This window comes from Octopus bimaculoides, chromosome 19 (assembly GCF_046866305.1).
Source record: "Octopus bimaculoides isolate indiv1 chromosome 19, ASM4686630v1, whole genome shotgun sequence".
Taxonomy (NCBI): domain Eukaryota; kingdom Metazoa; phylum Mollusca; class Cephalopoda; order Octopoda; family Octopodidae; genus Octopus; species Octopus bimaculoides.
In genome coordinates, this window is record NC_142946.1 from 55186217 (window position 1) to 55210911 (window position 24695).

Consider the following 24695-nt stretch of genomic DNA (forward strand, 5'->3'; position numbering starts at 1 on the left):
GATAGTCTTTGATATGTCTAAACTAAACTGGGGTGTTTGACAGAATCAAGAGATATTTTGTCCTAAAGAATTAATACATTTACATTTTATGAGTTAGTCAAATTTTGGCACAAGGCCAGCAATTTTTTTAGGGGAGGGTTTAGTTAATTACATTGACCCCCAATGTTCCACTGGTACTTATTTTATTGACCCTGAAAGGATAAACAGCAAAATCAACCTTGTTGGAATTTGAACTCAGAATGTAAAGAACCAAAAGAAATGCTAAGCATTTTGAGCGCCAATGATTCTGTCGGCTCACTGCCTTTGTTTCACCAAGTATATCAATTCGTTTTTAAAGCTGGGTCGACAAATAAGAGAGTTCTTTGGAAATTTGGTAAAGAAATAGTTCTTCAGAAATTTAGGCCCTTTTATAATCAATTAAAGCCAGAGTTTCACAACTGAATTCATTCTAAAACACTTAACCATCAAACCATGAAGATTCAGTTCTTGATGCTAATACCAGAAAGCAAAGTGAATTGATTCCAACCAGAAACTGAAACCCAACACTGTAGTCATTTCCATGTTAAGCTTATTTTTTGTTCTATAATACACCTCTTCCAAAGTTTAACATTGATTTATTTTAGCTATACACAAGACAATTGTGTGACACACATTTTCTGTCTGCATCAGAAAATAGTAAAAACAAAATTTAGGGGAAGAACCGTTCGTATTGTACGAGAATATAAAATCTTTAGAAGAAAAAGAAATATCCAGTTTATAACTGGGGGTTATCAGGGCCAGGCCTGAGAGTAACTTCGTTGTCGTTCGACAAGCTAAAAATAGCAACCAAATCGCTTTCAAATTACATCCTACCATCTTGAAAATTGAAGGACATATCGTAAAATGCCGCCATAGATTTTCGATGTCAGAATGAAGGACGAGATGATTATGGCTGGAATTTCTTTGACCATGGAACTATTAAATAACAACAAATAATATCAACTGGAAGTTATTTTTATAGATTCAGTGCGGTGCAAAATAAGGTCCGGCTCTGGTGGAATTTGAACTCGAAAGATTGAGTAACGAAACACATCAATATATCACTTAAATACGTTGTAGATGTTTTTGCAGTTGTTCCGCCGTTCCTTATTTATTCATATTTATTCCTGTTGATGTATTTAGCATAGCTATTCTTCATGAATAAAATCGATATAAATTTTGTTTGTTATTTTCTTTCAGAGATCGCCCGATTTTTATAACTCAGGAAATATCACGCATGCTTCGCAAGTGTTTAGAAAACATGGGTACACCCTTGTATTTAGGTGTGTCTAGCGGATATGAAACAACTAATAAAATATTGAAATGACAACTAGGAATGTTTAAAAGAAATACGCAAGCCCGTAATACGTTTAATGGGAAAAAACAATTTATAAGCAAATATTTTTTGAACATTTACGCAGTTTTTTGTTGAAATAAAACAAATATTTTAATATAAATAAATGAAATAGACGTGACAAATGTTTTTCCCAACCTCTAATACATAATATTATACGACACATGATTCGTTTCCACGATGTTTCTAAACGGTAGTTTTCCTTGAAATTTAGGAGTTCTGGTTTCATACATACATACATACACACATACATACATACAGTGCAGGCGTGGCTGGGTGGTAGGAAGCTTACTCCCAACAACATGATTCTGGTTTCGGTTCCACTGCGTGGCAACTTGGGCAAGAGTTTTCAGCCTTGTGAGTGGATTTGGTAGACAGAAACTGAAAGAAGCCCATTGCATATGTAAATGTGCATATATCTATGTATGTTTTGTCTTTATCCTCCACCACTGCTTGACAACCAGTCAGTGTTGGTGTGTTAGGTCCATGTAACTTATTAGTTCAGTAAAAAAAGGATTGGCAAAATAAGTACCAAGTTTTAAAAATAAATAAATACTGGGGTCAATTCGTTTGACTAAACATTTTTCAAGGCGGTGACCCAGTATGACCACGGTGTTTTCGAAATAATCTGCCTCCCCTTCCCCCTCTCTCACTGACTCGTTCGTCTGGTTTGAGAAGACCAGATGGCACCCCCACCTCTCTCTCTCTTTGTTTGTGTACAATTGTTGCTAACCTCGTTCCACTTTCTGACCCGAACAAGGGCAATCCCATAATTCCTCAGTTAGCCAACCAAAATGGTGGAATAACGTGGCGGTAAGTTTGAATTTTTTTTTTTTATCCAAAGCATCTGTTTGCACTATTTTATTTTTGGAGTGTTCTGAAAACAAAAATATCATCTATATTATATTTCTTATTTCAGAAGTAGCTAATTAATCTTAAATTAATTTGACTAACGTTATTTTTTCGTTTTGTTGAAATTGACTCAGATGCAAGCTTTTTGGACACATCATTGAAAATCCTGAAGCATGGGATGATACCACCATAAATTCAGCAATTGGATTCTTACACACTTTAAAAGCTCCTGATTTCTTATGTTTTGTTAGAAGTATTCAGTGATATTTTTTTCTTTTACTGACGTCTTATTTAACATCCTCCAGAGTAAAAGTCATGACATAGTGTATTGTAAAGAGCAAATAGATAAAACTAGAACTGTACTCGAAAACAAACTTGATAATTTTTCAATCTTTTATGATATGTTAGGGGGAAAATATGGAGTCGATGCAGGAATCGGAATTCAGAGATCCAAGAATATATCTATTGAGCCCCAACGACATTATAGAATGCTTTATAACAAAATTATCAGTACAGTAGTTGACCAAATAAAAGTACGATATTCATCCTTAGAAGAGTTTAAATTCATGGAACTTTTGAATTTCAACAAAGTTTGAGTATTACAAACAATTTCCTGTGGACTCTTTAGATTCTTTAAAAATGACTTATGGCAGATTTTTTTTATGTAATATGATTACAAAGTGAGTTCAATGTGATGATTTCAATGAAAGATTTTAAAATGCGAAGTGTAAGTCATTTTATGAGTTACATTTACAGCAGTGACCTTGTTGAAGCTATGCCTGAACTCTTCAATCTGTGCAAGTTGATTTTGACAATTCCGTCTACCACTGCTTCTGTGGAGCGATCCTTTTCTGCATTAAGTAGAATCAAAACATACCAAAGAAATGCGACAGGAGAAAGACTGTCTGGGTTAGCACTAATGTCAATTGAAAAAGATTTGGATCTATTTTAAAACGGGGGCGCCAGTTTTCATTTATGTTTTATGTAGTGTTTTTGGTACGGAAAGACTTTCAAACTTCGTATACTTATCTATTTTGTGTTATAGAACAGAAAAATATTTTTGTATTCGAATTTATTTCATGTAAAAAATTGTCTTATTTCGATAATTTCTACTAATCACTGACGTCTATTCAGTTGAAAACAGTTAGCGCTGTAACGGTGTATATCGTATTAATCCTCTAACACTAACCCTAACTAGACTGTTAACCGTAACCCTAACCCTAAAACTAACCCTAACTCGAGAATCCGAACTCTAAAATTGTTACACACATAGATACGCACAGCGTAATTTATTATATAAACAATATATGCGTATAAATTACGATTAAACTGCATGAAATATGTCACAGGGAATAACATTTTATGACCGCCCAGCAGTAAACTCTATTCAGCTGAATAGACGTCAGTGATTGGTTGAAATTACAGAAATACGACAACTTTTACATGGAATAACTTGCGAATTCCTTTTTTTTTGTTAAGAAGACTAAGAATAAAAGATGTTTTATATGACACATTCTACCAGTGTCCCAAGTTTCAAAGTGTTTCGTTAAGAAAATACTGGCGCCCCCGTTTTAAAATAGATCCAAAGATTTATTACAACAATTGATGAAAAGAGATTTCTAATGAAAATATGATAGATATATTTGCCCAGAAAGATCGAAGAAATGAATCAATTTAGAAATTAGGTAAATAACATTTTAGAACATTAAAAAAAAAAACTTAATATATTAAAGGGCATATATTGCAGGTTTTGGTTAGTGTTTGTTATAACGTAAGGTTTGACCTTCTTACATCAGTATTGTTTCACAGGGGAAATGATTCGACTTCTGCTGCTGAGTGTAGTCTATTTACGGCGCTAAATAAGTGTCGTGTTTCACTTTCAATAAGTGTCTTGTTTCAATCTCAGAGATGTTGACTTCTGCCACAACAGTTTGGGGGTGCTTTTTACAATGTTGAATTTTCGCTGTCTTTCATTGTGTGTGTATTCATGTATATGCGTGTATTTTCAATGTGTGTGCGTGAGACGTAGTCTTTTAATATATGGAGTTCAATAAGTCTCAGAACAGTCTGCTTGAGTATCAATAATTTTCCCGGAATTGACAAGTAGCATGATAAAGCACCTGACTTGTCTTCGAGAGTGTAACTATCTAAAACCATGGCCATATAATGTAACTAAATGTGTTCTCTTTACTAAATCATTTCAAATTGATTCAGCTGAACCAATAGGTATAGGGGCTAATGCAGAATCGCACCCCTTTGAAAAACGAAATTTTATGAAAATTTTTTTTCGGATTCCTACCTTTAACAGAGATTCCGAATATGCAAAAATATTAACAGAATCCAATTTCATCTTTATTACTTTTCACTTATGATTTTTAGACATTTTTAAGGGAGAGTGAGGATGGGAAATTATTGACGTTTCGAACAGAGAGAAAAATACAAACAATACACTTATTTCAGGCTCATCTCTAGAGAGCCATTTTTTATTCCCTGCTTATTCTAGGTCATACGGGGGTGATTGCATATTCAGAATCTCCCATATGTAAATACTAGGAATACGAAAATTATTTTACCAAATTGTCGGGGGTGGGGGTGGGGCAAAGAAATTAATTGCATGCCCAACCCCGGAGGTCACCGCACGCCCAACCCCGGAGGTCACCGCACGCCACTGCTACATACATAGTTAAATAGATAGGCAGACAGATAGATAGATAGTGATTGACAGACAAATAGGCAGACAGATAGACAGTGATTGACAGACAAATAGGCAGACAGACAGATAGATAAATAGATAGATAGATATTGTAAAAATGTCAAGCACCAAGGACAGTGGATAGGAAAAGAGAAACACTGGCACCCCAGGCTAAAGAAGGTCTTCACCCACGTAAGATGTTGTTATCTGTTTGCTGGAATATGAAATGTCTAATCCATTTTGAACTTTTAAACCAAAACCAAATGATAACTAAGGAGATCTACTGTGAGCAGCTTGAGTGGCTTAAGTGAGCGCTCGAAGAAAAACAACCATCTTTGGTTTCAAGACAAAAGGTGTTCTCCCATCAGGATAATGCTCAGCCACATACAGCGAGAATGATATTCCAAAGGCTGGAGCAGTTTGAATGGGAAACGATGTCCCACCCACCATATTCATGAGACATTGCCCCATCTGATTACCATTTATTCCACAGTCTTCAAAATCATTTGGATGGAAAAAATATGAATTCTGTAGGTGAGGTCAGAACAGTACTTTAGGAGTATTTTTCATGATGAACAAGTGAATTTTGGAAGTAGGGCTTTGCAAGTCTACCTGATAGATGGAAGAGCATTGTAGAGAATGAAGGAGAGTATATTTTAGATTAAAAAAGAACTTTATTTTAATTTTTAAAAATAAAAGTATAAAAAAAACACATTATTTATGGGATGACCCAATACAATGGACTTCTTTTAGTGCCCATCTACCAAATTCACCCACAAGCTTGGTGCTACAGAAGAAGACATTAGCCTAAGGTGCTGAGCTGTGGGACTGAGCCTGGGACCACATGATCGGAAAGCAAGCTTCTTAACCACATGGCCATGCCAGCACAAATTATTTCATGATAGAAATAGTTATTTCTAACATTGGTACAAAGCTGGAAATTTTGGCAGGAAAAGTTTGTTAGTTAAATAGTCTGCAGTACTTAACTGGTAATTTATTTTATTGATTCTCTAAAGTATGAAAAGCGAAGTTGACCTTGGCAAAATTTAAATTCATATCTAAGGGGACATGATTAAATACCTTAAGGCAGTGCCTCCCAACCTAGGCCCACTATTACTTTCCTGAAAAATGTATGCCCCCACCAATTTGTTGGAAAAAAGCAACTTTATTTTTAATATTTTTTTCACAATTATTCAATACAAAAGAATATACTGGTAACTCTTTTATTAAGTACTGAGTACAAAAAAAATGCAATTTTGACTAAGAAAAATAGTGAATTATTTTAACCCTTTAGCATTTAAACCAAACATATCTGGCCCAAAGAGTCTACCTGATTTATGTTCAAACCAGCCAGATCCAGTCTCTCAAACATATCCTACAATGTCATTCTAAAAATAAACATTCACATCATCAAAATCTCCTAGCTATGAGATAATGCATGCTTAATTCAAAGCAATATGAATATATAAGCAATACATTTGATAGAGTAATCTGAATGCTAAATGGTTAATGAGAATCTTGTGCCTGGTGACTACAGCATCACACCACAAGTAAATTAGTGAAAATATCTGGAAAATTAAATTACATATATTTTATTACTCAGTGTATAATCTCAAACCATGAGAAGAGAAGGCCTCATGGTGTCCTATTATAATGGGAGTGTTGTAACTGAAAGGGTGTTCGATTACTTATAATCTAGGTGGGACATGTTAAATGTGAATTAATAGAAAGAATGAGGATCTATAAAATAAATGATAAAAGGATATGATGATACTGTAAATATATTAATTTATTTAAGTGAGCTTATATGATGTCTAAATTATATGTTAGTGAGAATCAGGGGTAATTGCGTTACTGCAATTAGCCTAGTTGTAAAACTTGAATGATTTAAAAAATTGACGGACACATGTACTTTCCAGCTATTCCAGTGGACTTTTCAGTTGTCTACAGTGGACTATATCGTGATGATGCACTCCTGGTTACCACTGGTCTCTCCAAACCAGCTCTTGATAAAATCGGAAAGACCCTGAATAAGTTTTTTGCCAATTTTAGCCTGTTTCATTTGAGAATATCAATAAAATAGCCAATTTCCTTGATGTAACATTAGATTTAAATTCTTCCTTATACTCCTTGTTCAATAAGCCTAATGAATATCTAAAATATATCAATGTCTATTCCAATCCCCATAGATCTGTGTTAATAGTGTAATTAAGGGTATCTCTATTAGAATTTCTGATCTGTTCACAATGGAGGAAATATTCAATAACCATGCCACCTATTATAATCAAGCACTTACTGCAAGTGGTCTCTTACAAAAAATAAAATTTTTGTCTAATACTAAGCTAGCTCAGTTACATCCTAATCCTCCACACCCTGAACAACAATTATGATACAATTATGATACCCCAAATCTTTACAAGCAACATATCCAACTGTCTCTCCCACACCCCTAAACTACACATACAAAATGTATCCTTGTGGATAGAATTGCATCCCTAACACTCACAAGGAAGCTAAACTCTGCACTTCCCCAGATTGCCTAATAAAGGTGTTTTTTTTTTTATCAAAGTCACCTCCCACTCCACCTGCTTCTTAAATGTTAAGAGCCTGCCTGAGCAATTCTGTGCCATTATCAATTCTCACTAATATACAAGAGGTCACTTAATTAAAATAGTATATCTAGTACCATCATATCCTTTTATCCTTTATTTTATAGTTCCTCATCCTTTCCACTAATTCATATTTAACATGTCCCACCTAGATTATAACTAATTGAATACCCTCTCAATTACAACACACACACACACACACACTCTCTCTCTCTCTCTCTCTAGGGTGCAGTGAATATATTGTCGTCTAAATTATGCAAAAATGAAAATAACACTGACTTCTCATTTTAACAGATATATTTACCAAAATTATATTAAAATATCTTGAAATACTAAAGAGTAAATTTATTCAATAAAATCGCCATTGGCTTCAACCACAGCCTCCAGACGACTCTTGCAACTCTCCTGGATGGTCTCCTTGTTTAAGCTGGTCAATGCTGCCATAATCCTTGCCTTCAGTTCATCTTTGGTATTACGAGGAGTTCTGTTGGTCTCTCACTCAACTGCACCCCACACATAATAATCAAGGGGGTTGCAGTCTGAGGAGTTAGGTGGCCAAATGTTAGGGGTGATGTGGTTGCAGAAATTGTCTGAAAGCCATGACTGGGCTGTCCTGCTTGTGTGGCATGGTACAGAGTCCTGTTGCCAGACACAGGGTCTTCCAGTAGCCACTCTCTTGGCCCAGGGCAGCACTACCTCCTCCAGGCATTTGATGTAGGCTACTGTGTTGAATCTGAGGCCGTGTGGGAAGATGAATGGAGGCATAACGTCATCATCACTAGTGATCACTCCACACACCATGATGTTGACTGGATGTTTGGTTTTTATCCCTCTCAGTAAATGTCTTCAGATTGCACTGTCCTCAGACTGACACCCAACCACTCTGAAATGTTCATGTTGGAGCTTCCAGTGCAAATGCCAAGCAGTACAGCATGTCATTTCCAAATTTCTGGCAGAGTGAATTATGTCATGGTGCTGTTTTTCTCATAGATGGTGCCCAATTGACCCTACTATACTGAGTAGCCAACAAAATCAAAGACAAACAATGTGCATGTGTGAAATTAAAAATATAAAATGGCAACAATTCACCCATCACACCCTGTATGTATATATATATATATATATATATATGGATAGATAGATAGATAGGAAATATTTTACTCTCAAATGCACAATAATAATGCTGAATAGCATGAATAGGATAGAACATCCTTATATTGCTGGCTGGTAACAAAACTTTTTTGGCAATATAAAGATGTTCCATCCTATTTATTCTATTCAGCATTATTATTATGCTTTTGAGAGTAAAATATTTCCATATTTCAATACACCTCAATGCTTCTAAAAAGGCAAACTTTGTTTGTTTACATACATCGTAATTTTATATATATATTTATATACACACACACACAAATATGATGGACTCTCATGTCAGTTTTGACATATGAGGATCCAACAACCTACACTTTTTTTGTCAGTTATAATGCTTATGCCAAATGTGACATTTGAGTCCCACAAATAATTTGCAAAAGAAGCCTACAAATGTTGAAGTACGAGGATTACAGGTCAGTGCAGGTGGTATAGTTGCAGCCACTTTTCTCCTTTGCCTTGCACCACTAAGTCTGTTAATGCACCACTAAGCCTGTTAATGCACCTCTAAACCTTTTGTACCATTTTCACATGGTTTTCTCTATTTTGTTCGTTCCGAGGCTGTTTCAAAGGTGTCGTGAGCTATATTGACTGCTGAGCGGTTACTCTTCAGCTTGTCCTTATATCTGATCCAGAGTTGGTCAACATTCCTGTGCCCATTATCAAGCTGGCTGTACATGAAGACTTTGGGTATTCTTTTGTCACTCAACTCATTCAATGCAGGTACTTACACAAAAGGTACAGTGTGGTAGCAGGCTGGATGAACTGAGCTCACAGGCCAGATCCAGCCCACAGGTTGTAGTTTGGTGACCCCTGGTGTATTCCATTCCCAAGAAGAGTAACATCTCTGATCCTGCCATCAATTTCTTCATATTACCCTCACATCTAATATCTTAAAGAGTAAGAAAAACCTCATAAACAAGCTCCTTCATCAAATTGAGCACCTATTTCCTTAGTAGCCACCTCAACAGTTTCCATAGAACCGTATCTATGGAAATTTGATCCTTCTATGTTATACATCTGTGGCCATTCATCCTTCAGAATTTCAGTAAAAGTAATGTTGTTCCACTTTTGTTTTCTGCTATATGGAACCAAGCATTCTCATGCAGATGAAATCAAACGCTTTCATTCCTCCTTAACTTTCTGCACACAGGAACTATCCTCATAAAAGTTAAACAGTTATCAAGCCAGACTTGCAACTGTTTCCACGAACAGAGACCTTCAAAGCATCCTCACCTCCCAAGTGGGATATAGTATCTTGTCTCCTTCAACTGTACCAAAACACTCACTACACATATGAAGGAAACAGCATTACACTACATACTCTTTATATATGATTTAACCAGTCACAATACTTAGGTGGTAAAGTACTGGGTATCGATCAAATAACTATGTATATCTGTATACCAACCAGTCTGTGTCATTATGAACTTGTCATTTACCCAACATGCAACACAGTAACAACGCAAACCCACAATAGGGATTGAAGCTGTAAACTTAGGGATGCTAACGTAAGGAGGAAATTGTAAACACTCGTTGTTGTAAACAGTGTTATAACATATAAGTATTAAGCCGTCACGTACTAAAATGTTTCTATACGTCTCTCTCGAAAATTCTGCGATAATAAAACTAATTAACCGAAGAACAAAAATTAGTCTCCCTCAAGAAAGCTTTGATTAGACGTGACCAATCGATCATCGACTGGGAGCGATTCAAAAAGAGGCTCTGTATTGTTATCAATGACTTACTGCTGGCGTCACTAACCAACGTTATTGTTGACAGCTTTTTTATCTCCAGCATTTAGTCTACTGTGGTTGTGATTTAAACAGAAAAAAAAATAATCACATATACTATATACATTTACATATAATAATGAATGCCGTCCGATTATATTTAACAACATGCCGATATGTGATGCAAGCAGAAGAATGTGTGGCCGACTTATATCGCTTGCTGCCCTATCTTCGACAGGCCCTGTCTTGTTGTGTCTGTGGTCAGTTACTCCGGCGACCTTGCGGACCAGAGCCTAACGTTTGTCAACATTTTGTTTGTACCGGCTGTGTTGGCGGTAAAATGAACTTAAAGCCTTCGTGTAGTTGGTGCAAAGACTCGTCGCTGTTTGTCGAAAACACGCAGATTTGGATCTTGGTACATTGTTTTAAAAAGCTATGCGAATATCTCAACAATTCACGATTCGTACGCGAACTTCAACAACCGAGTGGGAACGGCGAAACAAATGGTTTGGTGCTGCTGGTTCAGGAAGCCATGGCCTTCGATGACAACTACGCCTCATCCATCGAAGAAAAGCTATCGACTATCCCATCTCTCACTACGTTCAGTCTCAAAAGAAAAGAACATCCGTCTTGTGATTTTCTTAATGCCGACGTATGCCTTAAAACCCCACCAACACCTTTTCACACATCTCATCGTTCAATTAAACAGGAGCCAGACTCTCATACTGCTGCTACTACTACTGTTCAACATTGCCGCGTTGGCGCTGAAGAACTGGACAAAGTTGCCGAAAAGCTATCTAACGAGTGCAAAGGCGGCCAAACTATTAATAACAGTAGCAGTAGTGGCAATAAAAGAGAGGCAGTGTCAGTTAGGTGCCCGGTCGAGAGAAAGAAACGGTCGTTATGGAACAGTCGCGGGGAACTGGCTTGCTTGTCTGTCAATTGCAATGATGAGGACGATGAAGGATCCAGTTCAGAAATCGACTTACAACCTTCCAGTTCTCCTTGTAAAAAGTTCTGCTCTGACGAGGATAACACTAACAACCAATCGTCTAGTAAGAAATCGAAAGTGGACAACAGTAGACGCTCCAGTTGGAGTGGGATTATCGAAGCTGTTCACAAACACCGTTTGATCTCAACCTCTGGTCATTCATAAATACAAAAAAAAAAAAGAAAAAAAATAGAAAAAGAGATGAATTCTCTTATTTTTAGCCATCCCCTCCATTTGTCTTCTCTATTTTTCTATTTCTACTCTTTCACTCTTTTTTTAAAATTAGGTTTGGTATTTAATTAAACCTCAGTGACAGGCTGAGGGTGTCGAGACAACAACAATCACTACTATTATTGCTGCTACTTCTATTTAATCACTTCCTGTGATTGCTCGTTATTCCTTGACACTTTCACTTTCTGCTATCTCGGTGCCTTCTTTTTCATTATACTCTTGCCTTGCGGCATTATTAACACATGACAAAGATTTTTGTTAAAGTGTTACCTCACAGGCTGGCATTCATTAGCTTATACACGAGTTATTTATTTTGTATTTTCATCACCCGGCAGTGTTTGTGTGTTAGGTGGTTTACGTAGCTGCTTGTTTATCTCTACACACATACACACAATCGAATGTTGAAGCGACGGAAGCTGCGCGAAAAAAAAAAACAAAACAAAAAAAAACGTGCTGATAGGAAAAAGTTGTGTAAATATGACCCGGGTGGGAATGGTGGTGGTGGTGAAGGTAAACGAGTTCTGTCAGTGGTGTCGGGTAATAAATAAAGATGGTCAAGAAAGTCTGAGGTATAAATAGGTGAGACGATGTCTGCTAGAGTAACATTCTATATCGGTCATATAGGAACAAGCGGAAAACAAAACTTTAAAATGTATGGGGACGGAAGCAGGGGATAATTGTGAAACCCGCATTTCGTTTCTCTTCCCTCTTTACATGTTTATGAGAAAGTCATGAACATTGCACGATCTCATTTCCTATACACTATAATTCCGAGGCCTTGTGCTCATGTAAAGAAAATGTCTTTACTAATTAAACTATATTGTTGTTGAGCGGTTTAATTAGCGTCTGTGTGTATACTCTGATAGTCTATGCCTTTTTTTCTTCTTATGATCAATAGTATACTGTTTGTGATGATCCCGTCCTTTTTTTTTTTAAATAATGAAAATAATTATATTTATTTGAATTTATAGTTACAGTATACTTAATTACATGGATTTTCCATATTAAAACATAAATTCAAAACAAGAAAATATAATCATGAGCGAAGAAAAAAGAAAGAAAAAAAAAACAATTCGACACCAAGTGCATCAATCGGTCGCACACCAGAAGGGTCAAAGGAACTTATAGAAGAAAGTGAACACGCTCGCGGCATTACCGCAGGCAATAGCCAGGCTAAGGGCACCGAAACAGCCAAGTACCCTCACGGGCATCACCTGACACCTTGATAAGGCGAGTCACCAATGATGACAAAAACTTCGTTGTCAGCGACCCAGCTCCTCCAGGCTTCATAATTCTTAATTAAAAATTCATTAAATCGGTGCCAACAACGGACGAATATGGTGAGAAATCTGGGACGAAGAATCTAATAATTTATGTTTATTAATTATTGTTATTTATTTTCCTGTTCTCTTAATGTCGCGCGCACACGCGCACGCACACACACACACACACACACACACACACACACACACACACACACACACACACACACACCCTCCTGCAAACGGAAACAAGATTTCATACGTTAATATCTGGTTTTAATTAGAGAGAATTAGTGTAAATATTCTCCTGTATGTACTCTCACTCTATATGTATACATGCATGTGTATAAATATATACATTTTATATAAATATATTTGTTTATATATAAATATATATGTATGTATGATAGATATATGAGATATATATACATCTATATGACATGCATGTATAGGCATATGTATACATATGCGCACACGTATATATACATATATATAAATGTATATTATATGTGATTATATGTATGGATGTGTGTGTATATAATATATATGCACATACATACATGATTCTGACTAAAAGTTCCTGTTAATCAACTAAATGTATTTAAACTGGCAGATAAGAGATTAAGATAAAGAAGGGCAGTCAGTTTTAGCTGCTTTATGAAAATGCCTGAGAGAAAGGCATGAATATCATAATTTGAGGTATCATATCTTATCCAAGAAGACAGATTTATTCCTCTTCTCTTGTCCTTGTGGCAAAATCAAGAGATTATTATTAAGGTGGCGAGCTGGCAGAATCGTTAGCAGTATTTCATTTGTCATTACGTTCTGATTTCAAATTCTGCCGAGGTCAACTTTGCCTTTCATCCTTTCGGGATTGATAAATTAAGTACCAGTGAAACACTGGAGGTCAATGTAATTGACTAGTCCCCTTCTCCCCAGATTTGAGGCCTTGTGCCTTTAGTAGAAAGGATTATTATTATTATTGAGGTGGCTAGCTGGCAGAATCGTTAGCACTCCGGACTGAATGCTTAGCAGCATTTCGTCTGTCTTTATGTTCTGAGTTCAAATACCACCGAGGTACTTTGCTTATCATCTTTTTGTGGGGTCATTGAAATAAGCAGTGGTCATGTACTGGGGTTGATAAAATCAACTTTCCCTTCCCCTCAAAATTTCAGGCTTTGTGCCTATAATAGAAAGGATTACTACTACTACTATTATTATTATTATTATTATTATTATTATTATTCCGCTGAGATTGTCTTTCATCTTTTCAGGGTCAATAAATTAGGTATCAGTTGTGTACTGGGTTGATCTAATCAACTGGCCTGCTCCCCACTAAATTTCAGGCCTTGTGCCTATAGCAGAAAGGATTATTATTCTTATTCTTATTGACTCCAGCACCAACCAAGTCAATGTAACGGACTAACCCCTCCCCTCAAAAATTATTGGCCTCATGCCTATATTAAAAGCCATTATTATTATTATTATTGAGAGTGTTAGATGGAGGAATTGGTTAATGAACCAAACAAATAACATGCAGTATTTGGTTAAGTGCCTTTACATTTTGGGTTCAAATCCCACAAGGATTAATTAATATAATAAATACCAATCAAGTACTGAATTCAACTAGATTGCTCCTACCACTTTTCCCAGAATGTGTGGCCTTGTGCCAATCCTTAAGTGACTAACTCTTCACCACAAAATTGCTGGTAAGTTCTCTTGGAGAACTGAACCGTGTGCACTGGATTTCAGTTCTCACACGGAACGGCTTCATTTTGAGTTGCTAATATCTTTGAAGAAGAGTACGTCTGTTACAGCTTCTTGTTTCCTTTTATTTATGATTCTGAGGTGTTACTTCTATTTAGAGGAAATTATTGCTGGTAGATTGATGAAATTAGTAGAGCATTGGACAAAAATGCCTTGCAGTACTTAGGCATGTCTCTGTGTTTTGAGTTTAAATCCCTCTGAAGTTAAATTTTCCTTTTGGATAAAAGGATTTCTGGGTCCATAGAATAAGGGTAAGGGTAAAGACCTCCTTTGGTCATGAATGACTATGGGATTGCAACTAGAAAGTTCCTCTCTGAGGCACAAGTCCAGGCAAAGTTGTTGGTGGAAGACCAGCAGTTGCCCATGCATACCAGTCTCCCCTCTCCATGCCACAGATGTTGTCCAAGCGAAAGGCAAAAGCTGATACAGCTTGGCACCGGTGATGTTGCAACTCATTTCTCCTGCTGAGTGGACTGGAGCAACATAAAGTGTCTTGCTCAAGAACATAACATGCAGCCTGGTCTGGGATTTGAACTCACAATCTCATGATTGTGAGCCTGATGCTCTAACTTCTGAGTCAAGCGTCTTCAGATAGAAAAATATGGAACACCTCATGAATTTGCATGTCATCCTTGCATGGGCCATGCTAAACCTCTCTGTGTCATTCCAATTTTTAGTATATGTACTGCTGAAGCTAGTAAAATAAATATGAGGTCCATTTAATTTATTGTTTCCTACCATCAAAATTTCTGTCCTTGTTCCTATATTATTGAATTTTACATAAAGTACCAGTTTATATTATTGACTGTGAGGGTTGATGCAATTGGTTATACTCCTATCCTGAAGTTTATGGCCTTGTGCCTATGTTTAAATTGTTAGAGCTTTGGGGAAAATACCACTTTATGGTATTTTTTTGGCTCTTTACATTCTGAGTTCAAATCCTGCTAAGGTCAACTTTGCCTTTCATCCCTTCAGGATCGATAAAATAAAGTATCAGTCAAGTACTGGTGTTTATGTAATCAACAATGTTTCCTTTCCTCAAAATTACTGGCCTTGTGCCTGAATTAGAAACTGTTGTTGTTGTTGTTGTGTAGGTGGAGAGATTGTGAGAATCAGAACTCCACAAAATCCTCGTCAGTTGTTAGTCCATCCCTCCCTCCGTCCCCTTTTTCCTCCCTTCCTTCATTATTATCCAGACACTTGATAATTTACATCTCAAGAACGGATATATTTTGTATATTTGCCTTATATATTAGACCTGTGCCTCTTCCCTGCCATTATATCCCTTTCTTTCACACCCAGCATCACCATCATTCCAACCATTCCAACCCTGTTTATGTAATTCACTATACTGCACCCCCCACCCTCTTTTTAGTCGCACATCTCACCTGCACCTTTCTCTCTACCATGTACATTCTGCCAGACATTCACAGAGATTACATGTACATAAATACTGAACTATAATATTATAATCCCCCCTGCTCCCTGCCTTCCTAAACACTATGCACAGATATACATCATAAAAGGCCAATGCCAAAGAACAGCAACTATCAGGGTTTGACCAAGTACACTTTTCCTCCCCCACCACACCTTTGTTGTGACCTCTTCCAACATCTACAAGCATACAGATACAGGCTTTGATAATGGAGAACATTCAATATGTCCAGACTGTATCACTGCCCTGTCATACAAATTAACCACTGCATACCAGTTAAGAAGAGTTATTGTATATCTGAAACAATATCCGATGTTTGGGTTGCGACAAGGCTTACCATCAGTCTACTGGATCAAATCAGAGGAAACCTGAGGCTACACAACAACAACTCTTTTCCCCAACCCCATCACATTTGAGATTTTATATAAATGATAATTTCTTCAATACATTGTGTTTGTGGTTATTTATGTATATTTTCTTTTACTTGAACTTTTTTACTGCATTGTTTTGTTATTGTATATGGACTTGTGGATAGGTTGTATTGGTTAAAACATATTGGTCTTGAGCTAACAACAGAGCCTCTATGTGACAACTCCACATGCTAGAAATAGTAGCTGAATCTTCATTCTTTGAAAAAAAAACTAAGGACATATTAAGTAAGGTGATCAGGAATGCATTTTGGTTGAATAAAAGATGGGATGATCACAGCTGGAACACCTTTGATTATGTCTGCTGGCTAAGAGTTGATATGGAGCTGAACAACATCAACAAAGAAGGATGCTTTACATGTTTGGGTTTTAGGATGAGGAGGAATGTTACACTTTGCTAGTGTAGTCCTAGATACCCTATGGTTGAATAAAATATAGGCTGGTCACAGCTGGAATACATTTCATTTCAGTATACAGCTGTTGAATTGTGGTTAAGCTGATCTGGAACTAAACAAGTAAGAAGTTTACACTTGATAAGGTAGTCTTAGATATATTATGACGGAATAAAAAATAAAATTGTCATATCATTTTAAAAGGGGGCTGATTTTGTGACTCAAACTAACCAGATCCAACTACAGTGAGTACCATCCTCCACAATTTGCTACTCATATGAAGTACACATGTATTTCAACAATTTCTATCAAATACACTCTCTTTCTTAAACATAAAAAATCCTCTCCCCAGGGGACAATAACTTATGTCAGATTGTTTCACAATTTCTAGCTGTTTTGATAAGGCAAATCGGAAAGGTTTGAAATGATTTCATCAGTATTTACTTGTACCAAAGAGCTCTCTTTCGATAGACAACACATTGATCTCATAAGTGTTGTGTGGTAGAAATAAACACAATTACCAAAATTTCAATTTATTATTTCGACTGCAAATAAGTGCATATGTAAAACAACGTCCTTTATTTTTTAATCATTATCTGCTGATATCAAAATAAGTAGTATATTGAAAAATAAATATATTTTCTAGGGGAGCTATTTGTGACTCCAAAGGTCAAAAGGAGACCTTTGGCCAAAATGGGTTGAGGACCTTTGCTTTAGATGGTTATTTTAACCTCCTACTCAGCTAACCTTATATAAATATATATATATATATATAGAGACGATTGCGCTGGTATGGACATGTGGTGAGAATGGAGGAGGATAGCTGCGTGAAAAAGTGCCACACCCTAACAGTTGAGGGAACCCGTGGAAGAGGTAGGCCCAGGAAGACCTGGGCTGAGGTGGTGAGGCAAGACCTTCGTACATTGGGCCTCACCGAGGCGATGACTACGGACCGAGACCTTTGGAAATGGGCTGTGCGTGAGAAGACCCGGCAAGCCAAGTAAGATCGTTGCCAGTGCCCCTGGACTGGTTCTTGTGCGGTTGGCACATGAGATGCACCATTTTGAGCGTGGCCGTTGCCAGTACCGCCTGACTGGCTCCTGTAGGATTTTCGAGCGAGATCGTTGCCAGTGCCCCTGGACTGGCTTGTGCAGGTGGCACATAAAAGACACCATTTCGAGCGTGGCCGTTTTCGTGCGGGTGACACGTAAAAGCACCCACTACACTCTCTGAGTGGTTGGCGTTAGGAAGGGCATCCAGCTGTAGAAACTCTGCCAAATCAGACTGGAGCCTGGTGTTGCCATCCGGTTTCACCAGTCCTCAGTCAAATCGTCCAACCCATGCTAGCATGGAAAGCGGACGTTAAACGATGATGATGATGATGATGATGATATATATATATATATATATACACACACACACATACATACATTCATACATACATACATACATACATACATAGGTAAAATATATAATGAAAAAAATGGAGAGTTAAAGATGTATAACTAATTTTTAAGATATAAATACAAATGAATTTTTAAAAAACAATAGAGGACTTAAAAAAAAACCTACATATGTTTCGATTCTGGCCCCTAGAATGCATAATTCAAAGCATTTGAGTTAAATCCAGTGTTAAGAATTTAAGCACTAAGGGGTAGAATCTCTTCAGGGTTTTTGTTTTAATAGCGAAGGTTACATCTTGCTTGCAGGAACTTAAATTCACAACACAATGTAGAATTTTTCTTCTAATGTGATGGAGATTAAACCAGTGAAATTTTGGATTTATTAATCCCTAATGAAGATAAGATATCCTTGAATTGACTACATATATACTTATATATATATATATATATATATATATATATATATATATATATATATATATATATATATATATACATGTAAATATACACATATCCTTATATATACACGCATATATATGTGTGTGTGTGCGTGTGTGTGTGTGCACACACACACACACACACACACTTGTAGCTATGTATATATGTGTATAAACACAGATATGCAGATCCACACATATATTAGTATATACAAAATCATTCAGTCATGTATACATATATACATACATATGCGTATATAGATATAATTACTTCTATATACACATATAGAACATGTATGAGCACATTCACACATATACAGATATGTATGCACATATACATATATACATATACATATATATATGTATATATATACATATATACATATACATATGCACATATACATATAAAATTTCATATCATATAAATAAAATTTCATACATATACATATAAAATTTCATATCAAAATTTGAAAATTATTATGGTTTCTCACAATAATTTTCGCATGTTCTAAATATTTTATAGTTCCAATTAACCGATAATTTGTTCTGGTTTAATAATTTATGTCAGTAATATTGGTTTCAAATTTTGGCATAATGCCAGCAGTTTTGGTGGAGTAGTTGATTACATCAACCCTAGTGCACAACTGATGCATGTTTTATCAACTCCAGAATGAATAAAGGCAAAGGTTACCTCAGTAGAATTTGAACTCTGAATGTAAAGATGGATGAAATACTGCTAAGCATTTTGTCTGACATGCTAAAGATTCTGAACAGTTATATGTGCATTTGCACACACACAATAACCACACATACATACACATGTCCACACATGCATACACACATACATAGCAGTATATGTAACACATATCACTACATAATGTATGCGCTGGGTCACTTACACACATACACACACACAGGTCCACATATTTTTCAGTTTGCCCACACAAACATACTCACACTCACCCCATTCATACATACACACTCACACACACCATTCTCACATACACATGCATGCATGAGAACAAATTTGCTTGGCTAGGTTACTGTTATAGCCCTTTCATTCAGCCTCTTTCTTCTGGCTATTTCATCATGTTGAACTGTTATTCCCTACACAGTCCTCAAATCGCAGCCTTGGTTTCTGCCGGTGTCTCTTTCCATTCACAAGTTCACCATTTAGCATCTGCTTAAGGATTCTGCTATCCTTCATTCTAATAAGTTGTCCTATGTAACCAGTGCTTTTACACCATCGCCTCAATGCTCAAGATATCAGCTGTCCTCAGGACCTGTGTGTCTGGAATTTTTAAGGTCCAGCCAACATTCAGAATGTATCTGAGACATCTCTGATGAAAGCGTGTGTGAGAATGAATATATATATATAGACACACACACACACACACACACACACACACACACACACACACACACACATACATACATACATACATCAATGAAGTTAGTGTACAAGTAGGGGTTCAGCAAGGATTGGTCCTCAGCCTTCTCTTGTTCATTATAGTCCTCCAGTCAATAACAGGAATTTAAGTCAAGCTGCCCCTGGGAGCTCCTCTGTGCTGATTATCTTGTTCTTATAGCTGAATCCCATAGAAGCAACATCTGGAATTAAAAGGCCTTACAGTTAATTTAGCAAAGACCAAAGTCTTAGTAAGTAGGAAAGCAAACAAATTACAAATACTTTCAAACACCCTGCTTGATATGTAGAAAAGGTGTAGGTAGAAATTCTATAAGGTGTACCCAGTGCAAGCTATGGACACAGAAGAGGTGCAGCAATACCAGAGGAAGGTTTACATGGAAAATAGTTTTTGCGTGTGGCAGACGTCCAGGTACAATAAACACTAGAAATGTAGATAATAGACTTCATCAAATGCCAGGCAGAATACTTAGAAGTAGTAGATAACTTCTGTTATCTGGATGACCAAGTCAGCATTGAGTACATATTAAATTTTATTAAACTTGACCAATATTTTTCAAGCAATGAACAATTTTCATCAAAACAATGATATAATTTGTCGACTTGGAACTTATTGCAAAGCAGCATGGGAAGACAAAAAAAACATTTTTTTGTCTTCCTATTTGGGGGTCAATACAATTTTTTTTTTCTAACTAACCTCTTTCTTTTTCTCTCTCTCTCTTTCTGTTGATTGTTTTCAACCATCACCATCATCACTACCACCAGCATTGCCACCACAACTGCCATACACACACCATTCAGACTTCTGATGCTACCACCATCAATTCCTTTGACTTTGCTGCCTTCCCCTCCACCACCATCACCACTGTCTTTCACATCGCTTACTATCACTGTCATCCCTGACTGCCTAGGCTACCACCACCATCATCACCATTACCTCTGTCTCTATCACAACTACAGCTCATACTATTACTATCACCTCATTACCCTCACGACTGTCAATCTACTACCTCAGTCTCTATGCCTACTATTACTCTCACCCCAACATGAGGAATAGTAGAAGTGTCATTGAAGAGTGAGTGGGGGGGGTCAAAGTGTGACACACTGACATGCAGAAATTCCTTTTATTATTATAGATATATATGCCTGTGTGTATATATAACTGAAATTTACAGAAAAACAAAAGACAAAGGCAGGTGTATAAACAACAAACAGTTGTATTAGTTTAACAGTTGGGAAGGTGAGAAAATCTTTTACGTTTTGAGCCTACGCTTTTCAACAGAAAGGAACACAAGGAAATAAACAGAGAGAAAATAAAGATCTTTTGGAGCTAGTGGTCTATGCACACACATTTCTGTTTACTGTAAGCAGAAAATTTTGCTAATTGGAATTTTAAGACTGCATAATTATTGACACAATTTTCAGCTTAAATAATTAGGATAAGAGTCTACAGTATGTATTGTGTGGTTCAATCAGTTCTTTCTGCCAGAACATAAATATGTAATATGCGTGCATGTATAAGTGAGTAAACAAACAAAAGAAAGTAGCACATAACACATTTCAAAGGAATTACATAGATTTTAATGACGCACGGACTCAGCACCATATGACCAAAAGAGACATCATCATCATCATCATCATCGTTTAACGTCCGCTTTCCATGCTAGCATGGGTTGGACGATTTGACTGAGGACTGGTGAAACCGGATGGCAACACCAGGCTCCAGTCTGATTTGGCAGAGTTTCTACAGCTGGATGCCCTTCCTAACGCCAACCACTCAGAGAGTGTAGTGGGTGCTTTTACGTGTCACCCGCACGAAAACGGCCACGCTCGAAATGGTGTCTTTTATGTGCCACCCGCACAAGCCAGTCCAGGGGCACTGGCAACGATCTCGCTCGAAAATCCTACAGGAGCCAGTCAGGCGGTACTGGCAACGGCCACGCTCAAAATGGTGCATCTCATGTGCCACCCGCACAAGAACCAGTCCAGGGGCACTGGCAACGATCTTACTTGGCTTGCCGGGTCTTCTCACGCACAGCCCATTTCCAAAGGTCTCGGTCCGTAGTCATCGCCTCGGTGAGGCCCAATGTACGTAGGTCTTGCCTCACCACCTCAGCCCAGGTCTTCCTGGGCCTACCTCTTCCACGGGTTCCCTCAACTGTTAGGGTGTGGCACTTTTTCACGCAGCTATCCTCCTCCATTCTCACCACATGTCCATACCAGCGCAATCGTCTCTCTTGCACGCCACAACTGATGCTTCTAATGTTCAGCTTTTCTCTCAAGATACTTACACTCTGACGGGTATTCACATTGACATTACACATCCAACGGAGCATACTGGCTTCATTCCTTGCGAGCTTACGTATGTCCTCAGCAGTTACAGCCCATGTTTCACTGCCATGTAGCATGGTTGTTCGTACACATGCGTCATACAGTCTGCCTTTTACTCTGAGTGAGAGTCCCTTTGTCGCCAGCAGGGGTAAGAGCTCTCTAAACTTTGCCCAGGCTATTCTTATTCTAGCAGCTACACTTTCAGCGCACCCACCCCCACTACTAACTTGGTCGCCCAGATAGCGGAAGCTATCGACTACCTCTAGTTTTTCACCCTGGAATGAGATAGAAGTTGTTTCCTGTTTGTTTGCAGTCTTTATTGCACCTGAACATCTGCCACAAACAAAAACTAACTTGCTAGTTAACCTGCCTTTGATGTTGCTGCACCTCTTATGTGTCCATAGCTTGCACCGGGTACATCTTATAGAGTTACTACCTACTCCTTTTCTACATACTGAGCAGGGCCATCTACCTGAAGGGGTTTGTGTTTTATCTACCTTCCTACTTATTAGGATTTTGGTTTTAGCTAGGTTGACTCTAAGGCCCTTCAATTCTAGACCTTGCTTCCACACCTGAAACTTCTCCTCTAGTTCTGATAGTGACTCCGCAATTAGGGCAAGGTCATCAGCATAGAGGAGCTCCCAGGGGCAACCTGTCTTGAACTCCTCTGTGATTGCCTGGAGGACTATGGTAAATAAGAGGGGGCTGAGGACGGAACCTTGGTGGACCCCTACCTCTACCCGGAATTCATTGCTGTACTCATTTCCAACCCTCACCTTACTGGCAGCATCTCTGTACATGGCTCGCACAGCTCTCACTAACCATTCTTCTATCCCAAGTTTCCTCATTGACCACCAGATAAGGGATCGGGGGACCCTGTCAAAGGCTTTCTCCATGTCAACGAAAGCCAGGTACAGAGGTTTATCCTTAGCTAGGTATTTCTCTTGCAACTGTCTCACTAGAAATAAGGCATCAGTAGTGCTTTTACCTGGCACGAACCCAAACTGCATCTCATCTAAATTGATTCGCTCCCTAATTAGTTGGGCTATGACCCTCTCTGTAACTTTCATAACCTGATCTAACAGCTTGATGCCTCTGTAATTATTTGTATCTAAAGCGTCCCCTTTACCTTTGTAGCAGTTGACTATGATGCTGCTACACCAGTCATAGGGTATGACTCCTTCGTGTATCACCTGGTTCGTAATACGGGTGACTAGGCTATAGCCAACACTGCCAGATATTTTGAGCATCTCTGCAGTGATTCCTGATGGGCCGGGGGCTTTCCCAGTCTTCATACTCTTAATTGCTTTATCTACCCTGGTACTATCAACTCGGATAGCTGGTCCCTCTATTGGGTCGACATAAGGCAGGCTCTCTTTCTCCCATTCATTCTCTTTATTAAGCAATCTATCGTAGTGGCATCTCCAGACCTCTTTCTTTGCATCCTCATTTAATGCAAGCGTACCATCATCCATGCGAACACATTTCTCTCCTACAACATCACTATTCTCTCTCCTACACTGTCTTGCAACACGAAATACCTCGAGTCTTTGGTCCTCACGGCGCAGAACATTGGCAAATCTTTCCTTATCTGCTTCCCCTCTGGCTAAATAAACCTGTCTCCTAGTCTCCCTTCTGGCACATTGGTACAATTCCCTGCTACCACCGTTCTTCCAGTCCTTCCAAGCCTGTTTCTTTTGTCTAATAGCCCTGTCTACCTCCTTGTTCCACCACCACGTTACTCTGGGTCGGGAGGGGACCTTACACCACCCACAAATCTGGTCGGTGGCTTTCAACAGGTTGTCCCGCAGAAATCTCCAATTGTCTTCCACGTTGTATGATGCTATATCCCCTTCTATTTCGTTAAATGCTTCAAGTAACTTGTCTCTAAGTCTCTGTCCGTTTGCAGGGTCTTTTGCAGGGTCTTTAAGCTTCCAGACTCTGTCCGTTTGCAGGGTCTTTAAAGAATAAGTCCCAGGCTTCCAAAGAATAAGTCCTGGGTCAATTTGCTCGACTAAAAAAAGGGTGGTGCTCCAGCATGGCCGCAGTCAAATGACTGAAACAAGTAAAAGAATAAAAGAATCAAAATTAAAAACTACAAAGGTATTAAGTGCAAGTGTGACTGTGTGGTAAGAAGCTTGCTTTCCAGCCATATGGTCCTGAGTTCAGTTCTACTGCACATCAT

At 37.8% G+C, this 24695-nt stretch overlaps 1 protein-coding gene and 1 non-coding gene across 2 annotated transcripts; one reads left to right on the top strand and one right to left on the bottom strand.

Annotated features, from left to right (window-relative positions):
- Positions 1-10106: 10106 nt before the first annotated feature.
- LOC106875393 (uncharacterized) lies at positions 10107-16537 on the top strand. Its single transcript, XM_014923501.3, has one exon. It carries the CDS (start codon positions 10547-10549, stop codon positions 11561-11563), a length of 1017 nt encoding a protein of 338 aa, XP_014778987.1. The 5' UTR covers positions 10107-10546; the 3' UTR covers positions 11564-16537.
- LOC128250185 (U6 spliceosomal RNA) lies at positions 15254-15359 on the bottom strand. Its single transcript, XR_008266287.1, has one exon. It is a non-coding gene; the product is annotated as a U6 spliceosomal RNA (small nuclear RNA).
- Positions 16538-24695: the final 8158 nt, after the last annotated feature.

What these genes read in the sequence shown, in the direction of transcription:
- LOC106875393 (XM_014923501.3), top strand. Translation starts at nt 10,547, where the DNA reads ATGAATGCCGTCCGATTATATTTAACAACATGCCGATATGTGATGCAA.